Below are 22,850 nucleotides of genomic sequence, written 5' to 3' on the forward strand. Positions count from 1 at the left end.
TAAATCACTTGAAATGTACAGTATAAGGACATAAAAATGTTATCATATAAAGTCTTTTGCAAAAATCATCCTAGTATATATACACTCTGTAGAGAGAATAGTTGAAAAAAATATTCAAAAAAAGTTGAATATCATATCACCAGATAAATAGACACAGAACATTTAAAATGCAATTTATGTGTCTCTGATTGGCTTTCTCTACAAATCCAGTCAAAGCATGTTAACAGTGTTTGATGTGATCACAACAGGGGATGATGTGAAGGCTGAAGGTCAAGGTTTTAACTTACAGGGTAAACTTCATGTAGATGGCATATCGGATGACTTCAAAAACAGCTGTTTGCAATTTTTAAAAAAGAGGCATAGTTATTTGCTTGCTTTGCTTTGCTTGCTTGCAACATTACACACCATCAGAGACCAGTCTCCATGGCATGCATGTTTGATAGCCAGTGGAAAACTAGGCCACCTCTGGGAGTGTGTGAGTATGGGCCAGTGTCCAAACACTGTCATGTGTGGTCTCAGGAGGGAACAAAAGACAAAGAGTCATTATCTTCTCAATTTCTGAAGAAATCCAAGAAGAAATAAATGCAATACTTGAGAAACAATATTGCCTCTTTGAAGCTGAAATTGATGTGGTTTCAGTGTAAAGGGTATATAAGTGTTACAGTTGCAGCCATTTTTTCAATTAAACGTGGAAAGTGCTATACTTAATTAAACTATACTGATTCTTAAAGATTCAGAGTTATCCACATGCATAATCATTCATGTGGGTTAGATCAGGTCTTTCTACAGTTGTTGGTGTGCAATTCATCAAAACTGCACAAATAGAAACATAAAATCGGCATGGATGAGCGTATCTATGTGTTGATTTGTCAGTCTCTGGGCTCGGTCACAAACACCTCCCTCTCTCTATGTAACGTACGCTCCACCAGTGGCTCCTATAAACATGTTGTTGACGCCACAGTCAGGCAGAGATAGGCTACCTGGTCGGCCTGAACCGTCCCCTCTGGCGCGCTCCAGGAGAACAGCATGTTTACAGATAGGCGACGGCTGCTGCTGTTGCGAGCTGTACTGAGCATCTGTGCCTTTAAAGACTTGTAAGTGCGCCTCTACCAGACCCGCAGTCAACTTCCCACAACCCCGACGCGCTCGGCGAGTAGAGTAGAGCTACCTTGACCATAAAGGCACTGGCTCACCTTCACAGCTAGACCCATGGAATAATAACTATGGAATACCACTGGATACTACTGTCTGTATTTTTACAGTTAACCTTCCATCCAGGTAAGGCTGAGCATTTGCACTTGATGCGCCAGTTTATGAAGGCAACTTGTTGCTGTTCACTTTGGAACAACACAAGGGTCGACTATATCTTCGTGACTGCAGGTATCCAGCTCCCTTTAGTTCAGTGGGTTAATCCACATTATATTGAATTAAACTGAATTGTATCTAAATGAATTGAATTGGATTGCTCCGCATCGGCCTCATGGTGCTTTTCTCCACACTTGTCTTTGTTCTAGTAAGTGCAGTCAGACCTAAAGCCCGCTGATAAGAAAACCTGAAGTCACCGAAACCTCACGAGGAAAGTGGATAGCTACTTTGGGTGATGATCTGGAGCGCGCAACATTAATAATTTATGTTTCATTCGGGGGACAGAGAGCCATTAACAAAAAGTAATGTAACTGTGGAAGTAAAGCAGGATGCCGAATAATGTACATGACTGCGATCGATGCCAAAAGACTTTTGGATCGTGTTATGTTCGATGAAGGCGACAGGTTCGTCCGGTTTTCTGTAGACATTATGGAAATAATGTCAACCTCTATTCCTGGGAAGCATAAAGAAGATCAGCTGCTATATCCAGGGCTGTTTGCCATGTTTATGTAATTTCTCACCATTTGCATAGCCTAGGTGTTAAATATTGCCACATGTGTGACTTGACACAAGCCGTTTAGACGTTTACCCCGCAGCCCGGGCTGGTTTGTTTTGCTTTGCTCTGGGGATGGATTTTGGCATATTGTAAAAATCATGGCTTGGCATCATCTTTAGAGTCTAACTGTTGAGATCAAAGACAATTTGTACATTTGTACTGCCTTTTTTATACACATATGTTTGAAGCTTGCTTTAGTTGAGGTTTCACTTTTAAGGGGTTTTATTCGGTTTAACTGTAATTTCATCATTTGCAATTTGAACTTTTTATCATGTCGAGAAACAGAGGGTGGGATTTAGAACAGAGATAACTCGCAAATTTATGGAAATCTGTCTTGGCTTGCCATACAAACACTATCCATCTGTCCCGTAACAAGCGGTGAACCATAAAGTGTTGCTGTTTAACTTTGCGCTCCTTTGCGCCCCCGGTGCGTCCGTGGAGCCTCGCTCAGCGCTGGGCGGGATCAGGTGGACTGTGTTTTGCGGCTTCATTTCCACCCGATCGTCAGCCCATGGGGAGCCGTTGATGTCCATGTTGATATCATCAGGGAATTTGAATGACTGCCACACCTCGGTGTGCTCAGGCTTACCTGTCATGTGATGCAATAAGGCACGCCATGAAGTTTGCCTTAAGCCCCCCGTCTACGCAGGCTGCAGAAACAATTCACTTTTACCATGTTTTTCTTTGCTCTGCTCCAATTTCTTGTGCTGTTTAATGGTTTAATAAATGTGTTCCTCATTCATCACGACCAACTGTAGGATCCTCTTTTATTACCATGCCGTGTTGACTGCCAAACCATTATCTCAAATTCCACAGTTGTTCGGCAAATATTTCGGACAAGACACTGCTGGTTCTGCAAACACAGAAGCCGTTAACAGTCTCTAAATAGAACCGTCTTTGCTGCTTGCTGTTGCATGATACTTATAATTAAGATCAGTCTGTCATGGCATCACACCCTTGCCAACATGTTGTCTCTATACATGACAAATATTGTGCATCCTGTAGTTGAAGTGTAGGCTGTGGGAAAGGGAGAACATTTGACTTCATATGAAATGTATTTATTTGTTGTAACAAAAGAGGGGTGAGTGGATGGAGAGAGCATCTTTGTCTGCTGCACCTTGTTTCACCAGAGGAAGCTGCAGCCACGGTCCTGTAGTGTTTCTCACTGAGAAGCTCACTGGTGATTGAGGACCGTGTACATGGTAAAGCTGCTTGGTGATATTTTCTAAGGGAACAGGAAACATTACTCATTCACTTTCCCCACCTGTTTTCAGTTAGTGCAGCAGATTACATCTTTGGGTATAGCTGCTCCTTTGAAAACATCCATTTCATAGTACCCATCACGCCCAGCTCATGCCACACACATTTGTTTTATTTTATAAAGCGTGACTGGTTAAATTCTCATGAAAGACTTTCATGTTTACCGCTGTAGGTCGTCATTTGATTTCCTCTGTCATGTGAGTACAGACATGTACTCAGATGTCATGGGGTTGAGGGTGCAATCTCTGGTATCACTACAAGCTCCTTTACCTGCCACTTTACATTAAGATAGTCAGATATTAAAGGCCTAATAAGTGATTTTTGAAAACAATATAAAGTGTATTCACAGATATAATCAAATCTGGTCTTGTAGACTTTGTTTTTCTCATACAACCATAATAATAGATTTTTTAAAACTAAGACAAACCAGAATATCTTTTCTTTATATATAGGTATTGTAAAGGGCTAATTTCTGTACCATAAAGTTCATTAATCAATTTGGGAGTGATCGCTTGTACAAATCTCATGTTTTGAAGTTTGCTGGTGGGGCAAACCTGTTGTTTACATTTGGATCAGGGATTTTGCCTTTAAGCTGTTATAATACACATGAGTCTTGTGGGGTTGGAAGGTGTTGACAGATCTGGACTTCTCAGTGGGAAGGTGGTTATCCTGCAAAGTGTGGTGAAAAGTAGACTGCTTTGAAAGATATAGATAACACAAAATCATGAACTTGGCATGTTGGCTATAACTTCATTCCTATTTTAGGCAACGCAAAGCCCACTATCACCCCTTCCGGCCCCCACCTTGTCGTCCAGCTCAACGCACCCTTCAGCCTGCGTTGCCAGGGTGAGAAGGACATGCATTGGGAGCGGGAGGACCGGCTGAAGGTGCGGGGAGAGAGCAAAACTGTCGGGATGTCCACTCTGCACATCAACAGGGCTCAGCCTATTCACTTGGGCCGCTACATCTGCCTGGAGGAGAGCTCCGGGGAGAAAGCATCCATCTACATCTATGTGAAAGGTAGCTGGATGTGAGCATATGTAGATGATTTGTGGTTGTGTTATGTTTCCGTGTGTGAGAAAGAAACATGATTGAAAACAGCAGAGGAAAACCTTTGGCTGGCAACAATGTGTGTGTGGGTGTGTTTGCAGGCAAAGTTGTTTTAAACATTGCCCCAACAGGTACAGTAGATACTGTAGCTATTTATTGAGTGTGTGACTGAATTTTAGTGTATCTCCTGCTGTATATGGCTCCACATCCTCTTGGCTCACTGCCATCACTGCAGGCTTATATGCTGATCATTCACCCCACAATCCAAATATCCACCTGTAAGGTAACAATCAGTTTTGTTGAAAGAGCCAGATGTTGATTCAACATCAAAAACAATTGATTATGAGCTTGTGCATGAGGTAAACCTTTAAAGAATATTTAATGAAATGCCTCTTTTAGATAGGTATCTCTGTTTTGATAACTCAGACATGAAGAAACAAGCAATACACAGCAATCATATGTCAAGAAGTCAAGATATGACTTTCCAAAGAAAACTATCAGGAATATGGAGTCTATCAAACAGTGTTGCATCATGCATCAGTGTTATATCATGGAAATCACAAACTGAAGTTTCATCAATTCATTGTGCTTACTGCTCTGACACCACCTTCGATGTATGATTGCATTTTTTGGCAGATCCTGACAATCCGTTCAGAAAATCAATGGTGCCCAACATTCTTACTCGAGTAGGAGAAGCTGCTTCCATCCCCTGCCTGGCAACTGATCCAAGTCTGGTCAACCTGCGCCTGGAAACGTGTTCCAGTAGAGCTCTGGCCTCTGGTCTCCAGTACTCTGCAAGCCTGGAGCAAGGCATCATCATCCACAACACACAAAAGGCCTATGAAGGATGCTATGTGTGCACAGGAATGCTCAGGGAAGAGCTTGTCAGATCACGTGACTACAATCTGATAGCAAAACCAGGTAAAGCAATGTAAACACAGGCATGCATGTGTTTACAGCCCTAGTTCTACCATAGGCAGACACATTTCATTTGAGTTTTTCTTTCAGTCCCTGTTGCTCCTCCTGTGATTGAGATGCAGGCGCCCAAAAGAGTGATTCTCACCCGGGACGAGAGTCTCTTACTCACCTGCAACACCACAAACGTCAATGGAGAAATTAAGCTGAAGTGGGTCCCCCCACCTGGCTCGGTGAGACCCCTCTGCCTCTGCTTTACTGTGTACTGTGCTATTGGTGTAAGATTTGACGTGATTTTTGTCTATGGAGCCATTTTTGAGTATTGATTGTTGTCTTGTGAGATCTAAAGGGGCTTTGATCAGTTCTATGAGGTATTTCACTAAAGATTTAGGAAATACAAGGCTGTCCTGTGGACTTACAACCAGCACTAGTGTTATTTTTCTAAATTCACTGTAAAACTGGCTTATAAATAATCTTTTATATGCATGTCATAAATGTTGTGAATCAAAATGGTAACTACCCGCCAGTTACATTGATTACTGTCTGGGAATATAAAAATGTGTTCCATCCAATCTGCCACAACTAGTATTTAAAAAGATTTAGTAGAAAAGTAGAATTTTAATACACACAACAAACTTCACAAGATTGATGTCATGGCGCACTGTTTTTTCAGTATGTAGGTCAGAAAAAATAGATTCAACTACTTTCAAAAGAATGTTTTGTACTGAAGAGCAGAGAGTGTGGAGGAGAGAAGTGAAACTCCTGTGTAGCTGATATCAGTGGTTGTCTGTTCTTATAGATGAAAGTGAAGGGGTCATAGTTCATGCTATCTAAGCTTCAGGATCTTGGCTGTGTGTCTGTGTGTGTGTGTATGTGTGTGTGTGTGTGTGTATGTGTGTATGTGTGTGTGTGTGTGTGTGTGTGTGTGTGTGTGTGTGTGTGTGTGTGTGTGTGTGTGACCGGCCGTGTGATTGTGTGTGTTTGCATGCAGGCACTTGTGTGTCTGTGTTGGTGTTTGTGTGCTTGGCAAGGATAGACATGCAGACGGGGTTAATCTCTAGAGATCTCTGGGCGTTGACAGGGTGCCGTCTGGTATCCACAGCAACCACCAAAGGTTGACGGTGCTTCACGTATCCTGACGGAGAACTTCACTCACATGCGCAGTACCACGTTACGCATAACAGCGGTCCGACCACAGGATGCCGGGAAGTACGAGTGTGAAGCAGAGAACGAGAAAGGGGTCAGCAGGCAGTCGGTGCGGCTTGATGTTTATGGTGAGTACATGAAGAGATTTGTTTTTGGTTAAAGCTACAGTCAGTAGATTGACCTACTTTTGACATCATAAAATATTAAATGAAATGTGTCAAAATTTTTACTGAGCAATAAGGGGACATTTTAAGCAGAACGTTTGACCGGCCAATCACCCATAGCTGGCATTTGACTTGTAGCAGTTTCATGATTAATCTCTTAATATTTCATCTCAAACATACAAACAGCAGCTTTAAGTTGACCCATTTTCATGAAATCTGAATATTAACTGTTCATATTTGGAGTGATACGGTGTGTGTTGTCTTGCCCCGTCATTTGTGACAGTGAGGTCATCATGTGCATGTGTTGGGTTACTATGTGATTTGCCAGTAAGTCTCCTCTCTAAACGAGAAGTGAAATCATTCTCTGTCCAATGAATATAGAATGTGTATTACTGCTGCAAATCCTGTAGCAATATCTCATTTAATTATCTTTCAGAAAAAGGATTCATCAATTTAACAACCATAAAGGACAGGACCATCCATGTCCGTTCAGGAGAGAGCTTGTCTCTAAATGTTGACATGGAAGCTTACCCAAAGCCGCGCATCACCTCCTGGAGCTTCATGGGCCACGAGCTGAGGAACACAACCGACCATGTCATCACCACACACAGTCATGAGTACAGGTGTGACAACAACACACAGACACACACTTGTTTTAAGTGCGACTTACCCCCAGTTTTACCACATAGATGAAAATGTTCATTACCGTCTTGGGATGGAATTTAACACCTCTGGTTTGGAGGTGGCAGCAGGTCATCAGGGGTGCTGAAGCAACAACTACACTTGTTGCAGCTCCCTGAGAAATACAGTTTAGATTTTAAAAAGGCCTCGGGGTTCCTAGTGGAACGAGAAATGTCAGAATCTAAATGGCTTTTGTGGAAAATGAAGCCATGAAAGATCTGCAGTATTACCTCCTGCTGCTACTAATATTACATAATATTACCAAAGGCTGCATGTTCAGCATAATGCATTTTAGATCATGCTTCACAGTGTGTGAAACAAACATGTCTTTTAATATGGCAAGACTAGGACGTGACCTTTAAGCTTCAATTGGACATGAGAGAGCACAGTTCTTCCAATTCTTTTCACTATGTTAAAAATCAATAAGTCAATGTCAGTAACTGTAGAAAATTGATTCCTAAAGTAGCTTAGAGAATAACTGTGTAAAAATAACTGCAACAGAGTTAGTCATTTTCTGTTAATGCTTTGCATGTGTACGCTGTCGATGAACAGATTTGTATAAAAGAGAAGAACACAAAGAGAGGAGTGGTTGTTATCTGAAATGCAAATATCTTATTCAGGCAGACGTGAGAGATAGGAAGCTGCTGGGGTTTTTTTGTATTTATGGATAATGAAAGCAGCAATAACATTTTAACAATTGATGTAATTACTTTATGTTTAGGTACAGCAGCGAGCTGAGATTGGTGCGACTGAAAATGTCAGAAGGTGGAGTTTACACCTTTCAAGCTTCCAATGGTGACGCATCAGTAAACCAGACATTCACCATCTTTGTAATCAGTAAGTCATTGTGTCATCGATTGTGTTAAAGGTTTCTTGTTCCCTTAAGCTACGTAATAAATTCCATTCCTCACCAATGCATTCACCTTTAATTGTTGGAAATGTGTTGCATGAAGTCTCAACGCACCCAGTGTGATACATACTTGGCTGATGTTCAATACAGTTAAATGCCATGCAAATAATATGTGCCTTATCTGACATTTCATGACATTAATTTGTGTGGCTTAGGTAAACCTGAAATTGTGTCGCATGAGGGCCCGGTGGATGGACAGGTACGCTGTGTGGCGGAGGGGTTCCCTGCCCCACAAATCACCTGGTACTACTGTGAGCAGCCCTATGTCAGGTGAGGTCATTGGGCAAGGCAGCTCAACCAATGAACAAACAACAAAGGCCCTGAAAACCTGTTTTCTCAATTGTTTTTTTGAACTAGTTGGAACTGATGTTAATGTCTGGGTTCAAATGATTTGGGTTAATTAAAATGACAGATTTCCACATTCAGTGGTTTTCAATGGCATGAAGTGGGCAGACAATGGGTAAATGTGGCACCATACCTCTATGCACCAATGAGTGTTCAGAGGTTGTTTGCTTATGTTCCCAGGCCACTGTCAATCAAGTTTTGTGAGTGTTAAACTTGAAATAGATAACACCTAACGATTTTGCCCACAGCATTTTAACCTTTATTGTTGCTTATTTGGCATTATTTAATGTTAAAGAGAAAGATTTGAAACTTTTCAAAAAATCTTTGAAAGTTTCAAGGGGCTTTTAGAGAAAACATAAGTGTAAAAAATACCCAGGGTCTTCAATCTCAACGTTTATCCATATTACTTGGTGAAAGTTTGTGTTCATTTCTACTTTAGATTGACAGAGATAAATAAGTACAGTACATATATATGTATATGTATATATGTATAAACATATAAATGAGACTACTGTGCTGGTCTCATGTAATAACAGTACTGAATGTGCACTGACACTACAGCCTGAAGTAATTACTAGGATTGGAAACTGACATGAGGCAAATTGGCAAATCAGTTTTACTAACAAAGAGAAAAAAACTGCCAAATGAAAATCAAAAGCAGCTATGTTATGTGTCAACAAGCAAACAAAAAACCTCTAAAGCTTTTAAATGACCAGATTCATGTTTGCTAAGCAATTTCACAGCTTTTACATTGTGTGTTTACTATATACACATGGTTTCTTTTCAGTAAAACACTACTTATAAGCATTTTGTCTGTTAAAACAGCATTAATATAGTGTCTCTTTTGGTAGATATGTAAAGTTTGGGAGTTTTGCTTTGTGTCTGAACACAGCACCACTCACTTATTGCAAGGCATCAACCCACCATTTAAGAAATATGCACTCTGACACTCTGACTTTTACAAAAACAATGTGAAGTGCACCTCGAGGGTCCTTAAGGTCACACTAAAGACACATTGGATGAAGGCAAGAATGATGATGAAGGTGGAATGTTGGATTGTGGGATTTGAAAAGGCTGAATTGTGATTGGTTGACTAGGAAAGGGGATTGGAAAAGAATTGATTTGTGATTGGCAGGGGCCTAGTACATCTGCCTGGATACAACTGGACAACAGTACATCTTGTGTCAAAGTGTGTTGTAGGAGGGGCACCTAGTTTCCACAGCAACTCCAATCCCAAGTTGCAGAGGCAATGAATCATCCATAATTATCCTAACTTTATCCACTCATTTTTTAATTACAATCAAATCCAATTAACACTCATCAGGCATGCAAACAGATATATATAAAGAGAAACTAATATGACCTGAGTGAGCTTTTGACCAGAGAACACATAGATAAGAACAATTTTTTATGATGCCATGCTGTGAAATAAGTAGCCTTTGATTCATTATATAAAAAAATCACTTTTGTTTCATGAACACAGAGAATTTGCCACTAGTGTTATGATTTCTGGTGAAAATAACTGCTGGAAAAAGGTGTTTTCTTTACTCAGGAAAGGAATGTTAGCCTTGCAGAGACTTAGGCCATGAGATGCCAAAGAGTCCTGACAGAGACAATTGATGAATAGCTCGGTGATCCCGTCAGCCCTCAGTCAACAATGTATAATCTTCTGTCTTCAGGTGCTCCCAACAGGTGAATGCCACCCAGGAGGAGCACAATATCATCACTGTGACACTGTTCAGTCCCTTGTTTGGAAAGACGGAGGTGGAGAGTCGGGTGAACATCAGCAGGGGACGATTCAATACCCTGGAATGTGTGGCCACAGTGGAGGGAGAGCAGGCCTACACACTCTTCTCTATCAGTGGTGAGTTGAGGTGTCACACACAGAAATTAGTACAGTAGGATGCATGGACACACGTCACGTGGTATTAAAGGGGGTGTTGGCGCCTGGCAGTCTCATGTTTTGTTGCTGAATTGTTATAATCCTCTGCATGTCCTCACCTTCAGATAAGAATTAAGTGCAACAAAGTCGACAGCACGAGAGAGGACGCACAGACGTGAAAATCCTCTCGTTTCAGATTGCGGATCTTTGTTCACCAAAATGCTGTTTACTAGAATAATCTCAGCGACGTTAAAGCTTCTGTCAGTCACCTGCCTGTGACTCCCTGCTCCATGGACTTAAAAACAAAGTTATAAGTTTATCCCTCTGTAACGCCCTCATAGGATTTATTCCTCAACTCAAAATATTTACTAAAAGCATGATTTGGGTGAGGATTAACCCTTAAATGTGGCCTTCTAGTTAGAGGTAGGTCTCCTAAAATCTGTTAGGTAAACATTAGCACGGTGAGATAAGTCAGACATGATTGGCTACGATAACATGTTGTCACTTACAGATAGGAATTAGCTTTAGTCCATTGTTTACTCTATGACTCCAAATCCACTCTGTTATAACGGTTTCCCCATCTGCTGTGTAATGTCCCGAAAGTGGTAACTGAAAGTATAAGAAGTTGTCCCTGCCTGAGCTTTGAGACCCGGGTTTATGCAGGCCACGGGGGGCTAAGTGTGGCTACAGCGGGTATGTGGGCGAGCATTATGAGGGTGTTGAATGTTTGCAGCCAGACAAGACAGGCCTTTGGGAGCGTGGTGCTGAGGATTTTTGTGCTTCACAGAGTAACAGCAGACCAGGCGGAGGCGCTGAGAGTGTGGAGCGCAGTAGGAGTCCTGGCAGTGCTGGGAATTCTGGGGCTGTGGGAGGCTTGGAGGTGTCAGTGAGCTGCAGCAGAGAATACACCGAGCTTTAGAAACCACTGACAGGTTTACAGGGGATTAGTTCCTGCAGACTCTGCATTCTCAGATTTGAAGTGGAGAGAAAGCTTCTTATCTCTAAAGAGCTTATTACACCCCACTGTACAGAGGAGCTAAACAATAAGGCATCACAAACAGCCAGACACAAAGGAACAGAACACTGATTACGTATAATTACTCAACAGCACAGCTGTAAAAGCAACAGAAATACAGTAAAATACTGTACAATCAAAAGGGATTAAATGCAGTTAACAAACAAAATAAAGTTGCAGAATTTGCAAACAAATAAAAAAAAGCAGAGAACCTTACAGTCAGTATACATAAATAATTGGATTAGTGTGCTGTGATTTGACCAAAGAGGGCATCACTATAATTTAGCCCTCAGTGGCTTACCTTAATGCCCCTTTGCAATGTCATTCAGAGTGTAAACATGGAAAACCACTGAAAGAGTCACTGTCTGACTCTATTGCCACTGTTCTCATACTGTTTATACCTTATGGTGCCTAACAGTTGCATTTATTCTGTCTCCCTGCAGAGAGAATTGTTCCTCATGATCTGTTCACCCCTCTGCTAATTGGCTCCGTATCAGCAGCAGCCATCCTCTGTCTTGTCCTCATCATGCTGTTGTACAAGTACATGCAGGTAAGACAGCTCGGCTTTTTCCCTGCGTGGCACACCCTCATCTGATTTTGAGACAAAACAAATCAAGAAATAAAGCTGAGTGTGTTGAAACCCTGTGCACTAATTTGCATTTTGTTTCTCTCTTTGTTTGCCTTGGCGACAGAAACCCAAATACCAGATACAGTGGAAAGTTATCGAAGGCATCCATGGAAATAACTATGTGTACATTGACCCCACCCAGTTACCGTATGATCATCAGTGGGAGTTCCCTCGAAACAATTTGCGTTTTGGTAAGCACCTCGAACTCCTCCCACACTACAATCACAAATTAATAAAAAAAAAAAAAAAAAAAAAGTGATGTGTGCTATATTGAAGCCTCTATAATTCTATTAATCTTTCATTTCTGATGCACCGTGACACTGAAATATAGATCCTGGTTGTCTTACATGTGTAATAAGTCACCGGAGAAGCAGAATGAAATGGAGATAAATGGAGGTTTGACCCAGTAACAGTCTCAATAATAAAGCCTAACAGTGCAGTTGGCATGACATCATCGCTGCCACCCTCAGGCTACTTCATGCTGATTGACAGACTCTGTTTTCTGTGTATGTAGACACGGCATTAAGGTTTGAACCATATCTCTGGTCATTACAGATGAACCAGTTCCACAGCTCATTAATGAAGAAACCCCACTCCCTCATTGCAAACACAATATTGTTGACATATTCTGGGTGTTGTTTTTAACAAACCTCCTTAAACAGGATCCTGCGTGTCCTGGTGCCTACGTACACAGCCCGGGGGCTAAAACTGGTGTTGTCCTAGGAACACTGGCACTGGGCCAGTTTGTGGGAGGGAAACAGGACGGGGAATAACAGTTTTGTGTCTGTCTTCTTGTGTTCAGGGAAGACACTGGGATCTGGTGCATTTGGAAAAGTGGTGGAAGCAACTGCATATGGACTGTCCAAAGCAGATTCAGTCATGACGGTGGCTGTGAAAATGCTCAAATGTAAGCACACACATGCAAATTAAGTGGGACCAGCACAGTCTTGCAAACTATGCTATACGTATTTATATGATAAATGTCTTTAATAGCTATATAAATGTATGAATTAATGATTTCTCTGAAGTTGATGAGAGACAGGTTGCTATTATGTGAATATTTTTACTAGATAGTTTGCACACCGCTGCCAATCATCATATTTAACTGACACCTATTATTTGAATTAGCCTCCAGCAATCATGGTTTAACTTTAGCTCGCTTTACTTCTAAGCCTTTTTTGCTGATTGTGTTCCAACTTTTATTTTTTTCCTGTTCCACAGCAAGCGCTCATGCCACAGAGAAAGAGGCACTGATGTCAGAGCTGAAAGTCCTCAGTTACTTGGGAAACCACATGAACATTGTCAACCTGCTGGGAGCCTGCACTGTTGGAGGTGCGACAGCCATGTTGTCTTGTATTAAAATTATATAATAATAACAGTACAACTAGAAACTTCAGACATTGTTTGCAACATTTAAGATGATTTAATTCCTTCTGATTCTTGCTTGTCAGTATGTGTATTGAGTCATATTGCTGCTATCTTTTGACTTTTTAAATCCACTGTTTGTTATATTTCTGGAAGGGTCACTGACATGAGGCATGTTTTTTCATCTTCAGGCCCTACACTGGTGATCACAGAGTACTGCTGCTTCGGAGACCTCCTTAACTTTCTACGCCGAAAGAGAGAATCCTTCATCTGCTATAAGCTTGAGGAAGACTGCTACTACCGCAACGTCATGCCGCAGAGAGACGCAGCTGGGTCAGGTTCTTTTATGTGTATAAATTATGTGAGAGTGGTTTATTGTATATGCAAGAGAAAAGAAAGTACTAGTATTTACTATCCAGAACGTGCGTAGGAGGAGGGTATTTGGACGGCAGTGTGCCTATGTGTGACTGTGCTCAGCTCAGACCAGACTGCTCCTTTCCTCTTCACAGTGACAGCTTGAACGGCTACATGACCATGAGGCCTTCTGCTGCTGGCAACCTGCCATTCAGCTCATCCTCTGAGAAGAGACGCTCACTACGCAAAGGCAAGCCAGCCATTCATCATTCATCAAATTCTTCAGATTTAATAGACACAGAAAAACGGTTGGGAATATTCATTTTGGTCCCATTTGTCCCTTCAGGTGGTTCATACACTGAAGCAGATGTGGAGAGTGAAATGTTCGACGAAGACGGTCTGTCTCTAGACACTGAAGACCTTCTCAGCTTCTCCTACCAAGTGGCCAAAGGCATGGAGTTCTTAGCCTCCAAAAACGTGAGCATCCACTCTGCATGCAGATTTTAAAAAGACAACTATCAAGCCAGATTTTTGGATAAATCTGGATGTGAATGTAGACTGTTTTTTTATTTATTTTTTAAACACAATGTCTCATGTTTCCACAGCTAGTAAGCGGATCTAAAATGCATGTTGGAGCATGCTGTTGAAAAATTTATCAGTCATGGAGGCAAAGATACTGTGACCAATAAGCTCATGTATCAGTGTCAGTGGTTGTGTGTTACGCAGCATCAAATGTGGAAATTCAGTGCCAAGCTGTGTCGGGAAAAAGCACTTCATTCATGACTAATGTTATATTATTGATTGGTCATGTTGACAAGACTTATCACCAGATGTTATATGCAGTGGTTTGCTTTGTTTTCCAGTGTATCCACAGAGATCTAGCAGCCAGAAATATCCTCCTGACTCAAGGAAGAGTGGCAAAGATCTGTGATTTTGGTCTGGCCCGAGACATCACCACAGACTCCAACTATGTAGTCAAAGGCAATGTAAGTCTGCACTAACAAAGTGACACTTCATGAAAGTCCTACTGCACTGCATCAGTTCTTAGGTATCCAGGTCTGATACTGTTTAAATCAATGTGCAAAGTAACAAGTGAGTTTACTGGTGTGCTCTTGCCTTATCTGTCATGCCCTCACTTGTCAGAGCATCTGTTGATGCAATCCTACTCCTTAGGGACCTGTTCCTCTCTCTAGAAAGCAAATTTTAGCCTAAGGTGTATGAGGATAAGTCATCTAAGAAATATATAATGTGATAGAGGTTAGTTGAAGGAATGCTGTTTCATCTAAATTATGTTTTGAAGCGCAGGATCAAGACTGAACAAGTCTGTATACTTTTGACTCACTTCTAGGAAATAATCAGCAGCTTCTATGAAACTGTAACATTTGGAAGTTAGTTTTGTTTACGTAGTTGACTGTCTAGAGTTGCTTGCTGCACCTGTCTGCAAGACAAACATACCTTTGTGTGCAGTATATTGTATCTTGAACATTATGTGTGTCTCTCAACAAACTTTTTCAGATCAGTCTCTGTTTTTTTGCTAAATGCAAATATTCTAAAAATAACTCCTCTCCCAGCTTAAGGCAAACACTCCCTTTAAACTTATCATGTGTTTGTTTCATTCCTCTACTTACATTGTTAGCCTTAGGACAGTGTAGTACACATGGACAGCTGTTGAGTTTGTGTGGCAGTAGTTACAAGCCTGATGTGCATGTGACAGCAGTGACCTGTCATGTGCATAAGATGTGTCGCATCTTGTTTGAAAGTTATCACAGTAAAATAACGTTACTCAGGATAAAATGGGGTGTAATTTTCCATCTTCTTACAGGCTCGTCTGCCAGTGAAATGGATGTCCCCAGAAAGTATCTTTGAGTGCGTGTATACGTTTGAGAGTGATGTGTGGTCCTACGGCATCTTGCTCTGGGAGATCTTCTCACTAGGTATGTCTTTCTATCCTTTGTGTGTCTTTGTTTTTCTTATTCTGGCTGTCCTGTGTGTTTTCAGAAGCACATAGTGTAACAGAATCTCTCTCTCTGCTTAACATAGGAAATAGTCCTTATCCTGGTATGCCTGTGGATGCCAAATTCTACAAACTGATAAAAGAAGGATACAGACTGGATGCGCCAGACTTTGCACCCAGTGAAATGTAAGTTTGTGTGTTGAAGTGAGATATGAGCGTGTGTAAAAGGTGTTAAAAGGGAAATGCAAGTGAGCGCAAAGGATCATAGGAGAGATTGGTGTGGATGGCTAGATGGCGGTGGTGAGACTATGAAAGAATGTGGTGTGGGGGATTTGAAAAGCAGCCTGCTCTCATCCTGTTGCATTTGGCTTTTCACAAGCATATTACTACAGAAAAACTGGGGACATGTTAAAACTCCTGGGTGGAACTGAGAGGAGAAAGCAAGACAGGCAAAGAAAAAAAAAGTGAACATAGACAAATAAAACTTGTTTGTGTGGACATATGCTGTTTTGCAGGTATCAGATTATGCGGTCCTGCTGGGATGCTGACCCCTTCAAGAGACCCCCCTTCAGGAAGGTCGTGGAAAGGATTGAACAACAGTTGTCAGATGCCACTAAGCATGTAGGTCACAACGCTTTGAGATTGTTTACTTTCTCTATAAAAGGTTAAAAATTCCATTCCTTAAAAATAATGAACCGAGAAGACTTCACACACCATTCAACAACCATTCAACAGGGTTATGATTCAGTGCAAAAGAAGCAATTCTTGGATCCTGAAAGCTGATGTGATATGGTTCATGTGATGCTTTTGCCACTAATTTTAAAACCTTAGCTCTTACAAACAAACAAACTGAACAAAAAAAAAAAGATAATGTTTTTAGATATTGAGCAACATGGAGTTAGGTCATGCCCGCTATGCTAACAATTTTATTTTACTTCTTCAAACATTCACTCATAGATTTTTTTCAGAGTAAATAATGACTGAGGTAAACATGCCAAGTGCAGACTGATGCTGTTTTCAAAGCTACCTCTAGAATGTTCACACATAATTCAACTGAATGTTTAGGGCCTCACACAGCATGAGCATATGTCTTTGAACTCTTTGGTCATCTGATGTACACATGCTATATGAGGGCTTCCACTTTTCTCACAACTTTCACACCACAAAGAAGATCAATGCAACTCTCATGTTTGTTGCATTAAATATAAAGCTACAGACAGGAGACAGTTAACTTAGCTTAGCATAAAGACTGGTAATGGAGGGAAACAGTTAGCCTGGCTTTGTCCAGAGCTAAAAAATATGCGTTCCACCAGCTCCAAAGCTTACTAATCAACATGTTAAATCATGCTTGTTTAATGCGTACAAAAAACAAATAGGAAGTTACTGCGCCTGACCAAGAAGTAGAACAGTACAGAACCGTAAAGTCATAACCAATGTTTTCACTTGGATTATTGTACAGATTAAAGATGTAATATACAACAGCTGGATGTCAGCAAACTAACATTTGCTCTATATAGATATAGTGGAGAATCCTGAAATGGCGACCTGAGCAGACAATGAAGTCACACTCCCTCTGTGTATGTGGCAACCCAAGCCTCTCTGTTAATTATTTTGATAGCTAGTCTGACCGTGCCTTCATGTTAGTGCATGTGAGAGTGCATGTTAGTACAACCAGGTCACAAAGATTCTTATATTACAGCTAAACATGTCTTAGAAGTTTTTAAAAACATTTGAAGGAGTGCAGTAATAGAATCTTTATCCATATTTGATCAGTTCTGTCAAGTTTAAGAGTCTGATCGGACTTTTTGTGCTTTTTCCAATTTTATTGACGTGCACATTTGCTTTTGTCTGAGATGCTGGTGCTGTTGTGCGACATCTACAGTAGTGGGACTGAATGTCATATGGTGGACCTTTTAATAAACAAGATTTAACATGGTATTTAGTGACCTTTATGTGGTTCTGCTAGTCATGTTTTGTTACCTTTGGACAGAGCCAAGCTAGCAGTTTCCCCCTACTTCCAGTCTTTATGTTAAGCTAAGCTAACAGACTCCTGGCTATGTGCCCGGCAAGAAAGTGAACAAGCCACCCAAAATGTCACTCTATTCCTTATAGTCTATTTTCATGATGTAACGACATACATATAAAACACTGAGACACATTGTGCAGATGAGATGAATACTGAAGTTTCACTGAGATGTTTTAACAAAGTGTGTTCCCTCTCTTTCTCTCCACCACGATATTTAGATTTATCTCAACTTCAGCTCCAAGCTTCCAATGACGCCAGGAGCCAGGGAGGAGCCGAGTTCTCAGAGCGCAGCGCTTCACCTCAATTCAGTCAGCAGTAACAGTGCTCAATCCCAGCCCTTACTGGTCCAACACGAGGTCTACCTGGAGGGGACAACCCTCAGAGCCCAATGGGTGTAAGGACCCACCCGATCTGTCTGGCTGCCTCATAAAGTGCCTGGAATGTTCCGCCACAAACCACCCAACACTACACCCGTCCCGCCCGTCCCTGGTACCAATGGCATTTGTTGTCACGTGTCGCAGACAGAATGGTAATTGCCATTTGCTACCAGAAGAACAACAAAGGAAAAATGGCTGTTCATAATTTTTATCACTATTATTGCCTACTGATTACAGGGAGGACAGCTGGACTAATGCTCCCCTGCTCACAGCAAAGAACTTTGAAGTCACCAGGGAGGCGGAGGGACTCTAAAACTGTTGTACATTATCATTGCTATCTGTTTTGTTATTTTGAGTTTTTCAGTGAAATTTTTCCTACATATTTCATAAAAGGTTGTTTTTTGGCACTCCGTATATATAACTGAAATGTTTCTTTCTATCTATTTGGAGTTTTTTTTTCTTTTTATGACATTTTGTGTTTTGTTATTCTTTGTTGTTTTTGTGTCTTGGACATTTTATGTAGTGTTTTTATTTTGTTTGGCTGTTGCAATTGTCGGAGGAAAAAAAAAAGCACTCAAGGCACTTGAACTTCACATCATTCCATACACCACATATACACCAACTTTCATTTCTTTTTTTTTTATTCTTTTATTGTCAGTATTATTTCCATCTGTTCAGCTTTATGTTTATATGAAGGAGATAATTTTCAGGGGCCAATTCAAATTAAGATATGGAGACACTGGTATATAAGCTACAGTATTAGAAACATGGTCAAGCATTCTTATGAGTCCATAAGTGCTTCACATCGATTAGTTGATACATTTCTTCTCATTTTATGTTTTATGTACTACCTAGAGAGCAAATAACTGGATCTGTTTAACACATATGAACACCTATTTATACCATGGATCAGCCCATTATTACTTTACACACACAGTTGTCTTGAGAGATGAGGTATAGACACGGTACGCTAGCTTTTCATTTATGTGCTTGTTGACTGTATATGTGTATATATCTGTAGAAAATGATACTAGTCATTATAATATGATGAGATGGGAAGCCTCAGAGTTAAACAAGTGACAAAGAAGATGCTCTGTGATGCCTGTAACTCTGAGGAGCTTTAGCGTTCGTCATAGCTTTGTTACATTTCAGCAGGTAATGGAGGTGTATAGTTTCACTTTTTGACAACTGGACTGCTGGAGAGTTCTCTTGTTGAGGTGTAAATAACTGTTCAGGTTTATATGGTTTCTCTCCTGCCACATCCAGTGTATGATCTTTGTTTACAAGCATGAGACAGGTACTGCCATTTCTGAGATGTGTTTTCTCCGCTTTATACCTTCTACCCCTTCATGAAGGACCAGGAAACGGGAACCTTTCTGTTTTGGCTGACAGGCAGTCTGTTTGTTTTTGCCCATACTCCCACTGAAGTTCTCTATTGTATATATCAAGTCAGGGTGATGCTAATGTGAAATGCCATGAAGTGGACTGCAGTAATCTCTGAGGCGACAAGCCAGATGAAGACTGAGGGTCATCAAGTCTGGACACTGAGTAAAGAGTGTCTCAGTGTGTTGGTCATCTCATTGTTTCCCCGGCCAGTAGCTGGTTTCCCAGCAGTCCTTCTCCTCTTTGTGTCCAGCTGTTTCCTCCATCAGAAGTGGGCCTATCAGCACCTCTCAGCCAGTAGTCTGTTTCAGTCCAGACCATTACGATTCCCCTCTTCCCACTGGTGGATGTTGTTGTGAAGAGCACCAGGAAAGTGTCCTGTTTGTGTGTATGAACCCGTACGTGTGTGTGTGTGAGCGTGAGTGTTTGTGTGTGTGTGTTTGTGTGTGTGTGTGTGTGTGTTTGTATGTGAGAGCGTGCATGTCTACTTGTCTCTGTGTACATGCCTGTATGTTTGCAGAATTAAAAGAATTACTGTCATAAGAGGTGCCACTACTAAAGATTCATCAAGTCATTTAGGCTACTAAAACCCCACGGTCTTACTGCTCTGTCTTTTTGTATATATATATATAAATGTGCATATATTGTAAAGTAATGTTGATGCTTTTGAAGATGTTTATCTCACTAAAGATGTGGTACATTCATGCAAATTTTTATTATGCTGTATTTTCTTACGTGTGCACAGATTTCCAACTGTAGATTCAACTGGAAAAAGCTGCTCGTGTCTCTGTCACCATGGTAACTTAAACAGAAGAGATTCACTTTAGCTAATGTTATTACTTTTGGCTAATTCATCATTTCGACCCATGTGCCAGTTCACTTGGTAACTGCCACAGTGAAACAGGCTAAACTGTTCTTAATGGTTATATCAGACCATCAGTATTCATGGCAATATCAGTAAAAAATGACATTACTGTATTTTACAACCAGGAGGGAGATGTCTGAGACAAATAGAGATTATTTTTCATTTCATTGTTCCCCTGACATCTTAGAGGTTTTTTCCTGCATTTTGCTACATATTTATTAAACCTGAGGCTTTAGTGTTACTGTGTAAATTTGATGTGTTGCTGTAACATGTGTCAATGTAAATAAAATTGTGTATATTGAATTCCCAATTAAACTTTTTTGGTCCTTAAATAAATCCTCTCTCATTGAAAATGTATCATGCTCAATAAAGGTCACTTTAAATATCCTGAAATCTGATCAGTAATGAATGGAAATTTTTATAACTGATATATGACAGTCATTACATATTTCCAAGTGTATTGCCAGGCATGTGAATTCTCTAAGCAAGAGATTCAGATCATTTCTAGTTTACTGTGAAATGGAGGTTATCTGGATCTTAGTTTCGCCAAATGCTAATGTGAAGCACAGTAATGGACATTATATGATTTTTTTAGCCATTCTTCCTGCTCTACACTAAATCCTTTGGCTTCTGCCCAGAAAGGGACATCTGGTCGTAAGGGGAAAGCCACGAGGAGGACTCAAAGTGTCCCGCAGACAGGCCCGGTGTACAAATTTGTGTGGGCTGAGTCTATTGTTTCAGGATCTAACTGATAAGACACAGGCAGGAAATCCCACCATTGAAGCAGCAGAGTGGTTAAATGCAAAGGACTTGAGGAAGTTTTTAGAAGAAAAGCGAAAGACAGAGGTGAATCTTTATGCTGTACAGTAATAAGGCCAAGGAAGCATGAACATATATTTTCACAATATGAAGTCTTATTTTTCACAGCATTTCATTGTCTGTTAATAATGTATGTGTGCATTAAGTACACACATATTAAGACTGTACCGTATTAAGTCTGTTATGTTTATCTCTTTGCTCCCAAGAAAGTTACAGTCAGTTGCTCCTTCCATCCTCATACAGCAGTAGAATGTGAATGAAATACAGATGTTTCTGACTATATTTTAAATATATCAAACCTGTCAACCTTTCTTTCGTTTATCATATTGATTTTTACGCTCCAGGCTTCCTTGAGAGCTAATACATGTGAATTGCTGCATGAGTATAATCATTTATTAACATTGACATTTATACTGTAGTTTTTTTTTTGTTTTTTTTTTAGACAGTAGAGCCATTATTCATCTCTTGAAAATCATCTCACGTCTCTTTGGAAAGATGCAAAAGTGGGAAGTGATCTGGCCTCGAAAGAGCAGACACATTTGTTTTCTGTTATATGAGAAAATGTAAAACGAACATGTGCTGTGTTTTGTGCAACAGGTCCCCTGTCAATATGTGGTGGCTGCAGTTGCTCAACTCGCTGTGGTTATTCGTTGTGGTTGTAAATTTGATAAGCATGTCTCTCTCCTTCCGACACTGTTTGTGGTAAATCTGGCAGTTTAATATGAAACACCTTCTATGTGTTTAAGCTTAAGGTAAGGAGGAAACAGTAGGACTGGTGGATTGTGGACAGTGCAAAGATTAACAGCAACTTCTTTGAAAAGAGATGTGGCCTTTTTCTGGTTTACAAATGTATCTCCTTCGAGGGGTTTTCAGAATTTAAGATATTGCTACATATACTGAGAAAATTGCCTTCAGCTTCTCGGAAGTTGCCTATTAATACATTGAGTAAAGGAACATTTAACAGAATCTCCAGGGCTTCTATTAATTGGCCTTCCTTGACCACATCACAGTGTCTTTCCTCAGCATCATGTGATGCTTGATGCCTTGCCATGTGATGCTTGAGCACGATCTTATTTTCAGTGAACTATGTAAGAGAGATAGAATCAAGTCTTCGGTTAAAAAAAGGGTTGTCTTGATGTACACCAGAACACACTCCATTACCACTAGCCTCCCACGGCTCTGGTGAGTTGAATACACGCTTTGTCAAAGAATGTGTCCTGCATTAACTTACTGTAACTTCAGGTCACATCTTGAAGAATTTAAAAGAGAGCAGTTTACCTCAGAAATAACATACAGTATTTTAGTAAATACGTTACACAAATGAACTGGGGAAAGAAGGTTCTTATTGTACACATTGAGCTGTTTTATTTGCAGAGGTGAGAAAGACAGGCAATATGTATGCCACAGATGGGTTACTTTTCGGGTCACCACCACTTCCCATATTTGCTCAAGCTGCTCAGGAAACATGCACCCCTGTGTGTGCACCCTGACAGGGGTGCTGCTGTGGCCTGCCAGCCAGAAGCTCTGAGATACAGAGACCGCAGCGGGAGCAGGCAGAGATGGTTGCCTGAGGATTAGTGTGTGTGTGTGTGTGTGTGTGTGTGTGTGTGTGTGTGTGTGTGTGTGTGTGTGTGTGTGTGTGTGTGTGTGTGTGTGTGTGTGTGAGCAGAAGGTGGGTAAGGACGTGTGTGTGTGTGGTGGGGGTTGTTGGGGGGCATATTTTATCTAAGGTACACTGCACTTCCTCATGTGTTAAGAGTAAACCTTCTGTTCCTCCCAGTGCTGTGTGT

General features: G+C 40.8%; 1 protein-coding gene across 1 annotated transcript; it reads left to right on the forward strand.

Moving 5' to 3' along the window:
• Window positions 1-1,223: 1,223 nt before the first annotated feature.
• On the forward strand, window positions 1,224-18,252 carry kita (KIT proto-oncogene, receptor tyrosine kinase a). Its single transcript, XM_053321792.1, has 21 exons — window positions 1,224-1,278; window positions 3,947-4,201; window positions 4,868-5,152; window positions 5,240-5,379; window positions 6,228-6,420; window positions 6,893-7,079; window positions 7,859-7,974; window positions 8,203-8,317; window positions 10,072-10,256; window positions 11,733-11,839; window positions 11,982-12,108; window positions 12,720-12,824; window positions 13,139-13,249; window positions 13,474-13,615; window positions 13,792-13,886; window positions 13,983-14,113; window positions 14,500-14,622; window positions 15,459-15,570; window positions 15,677-15,776; window positions 16,106-16,211; window positions 17,835-18,252. Exons 1-21 carry the CDS (start codon window positions 1,224-1,226, stop codon window positions 18,012-18,014), a joined length of 2,970 nt encoding a protein of 989 aa, XP_053177767.1. The 3' UTR covers window positions 18,015-18,252.
• Window positions 18,253-22,850: the final 4,598 nt, after the last annotated feature.

The sequence above is a fragment of the Scomber japonicus genome, chromosome 7, assembly GCF_027409825.1.
Source record: "Scomber japonicus isolate fScoJap1 chromosome 7, fScoJap1.pri, whole genome shotgun sequence".
NCBI classification, from domain to species: domain Eukaryota; kingdom Metazoa; phylum Chordata; class Actinopteri; order Scombriformes; family Scombridae; genus Scomber; species Scomber japonicus.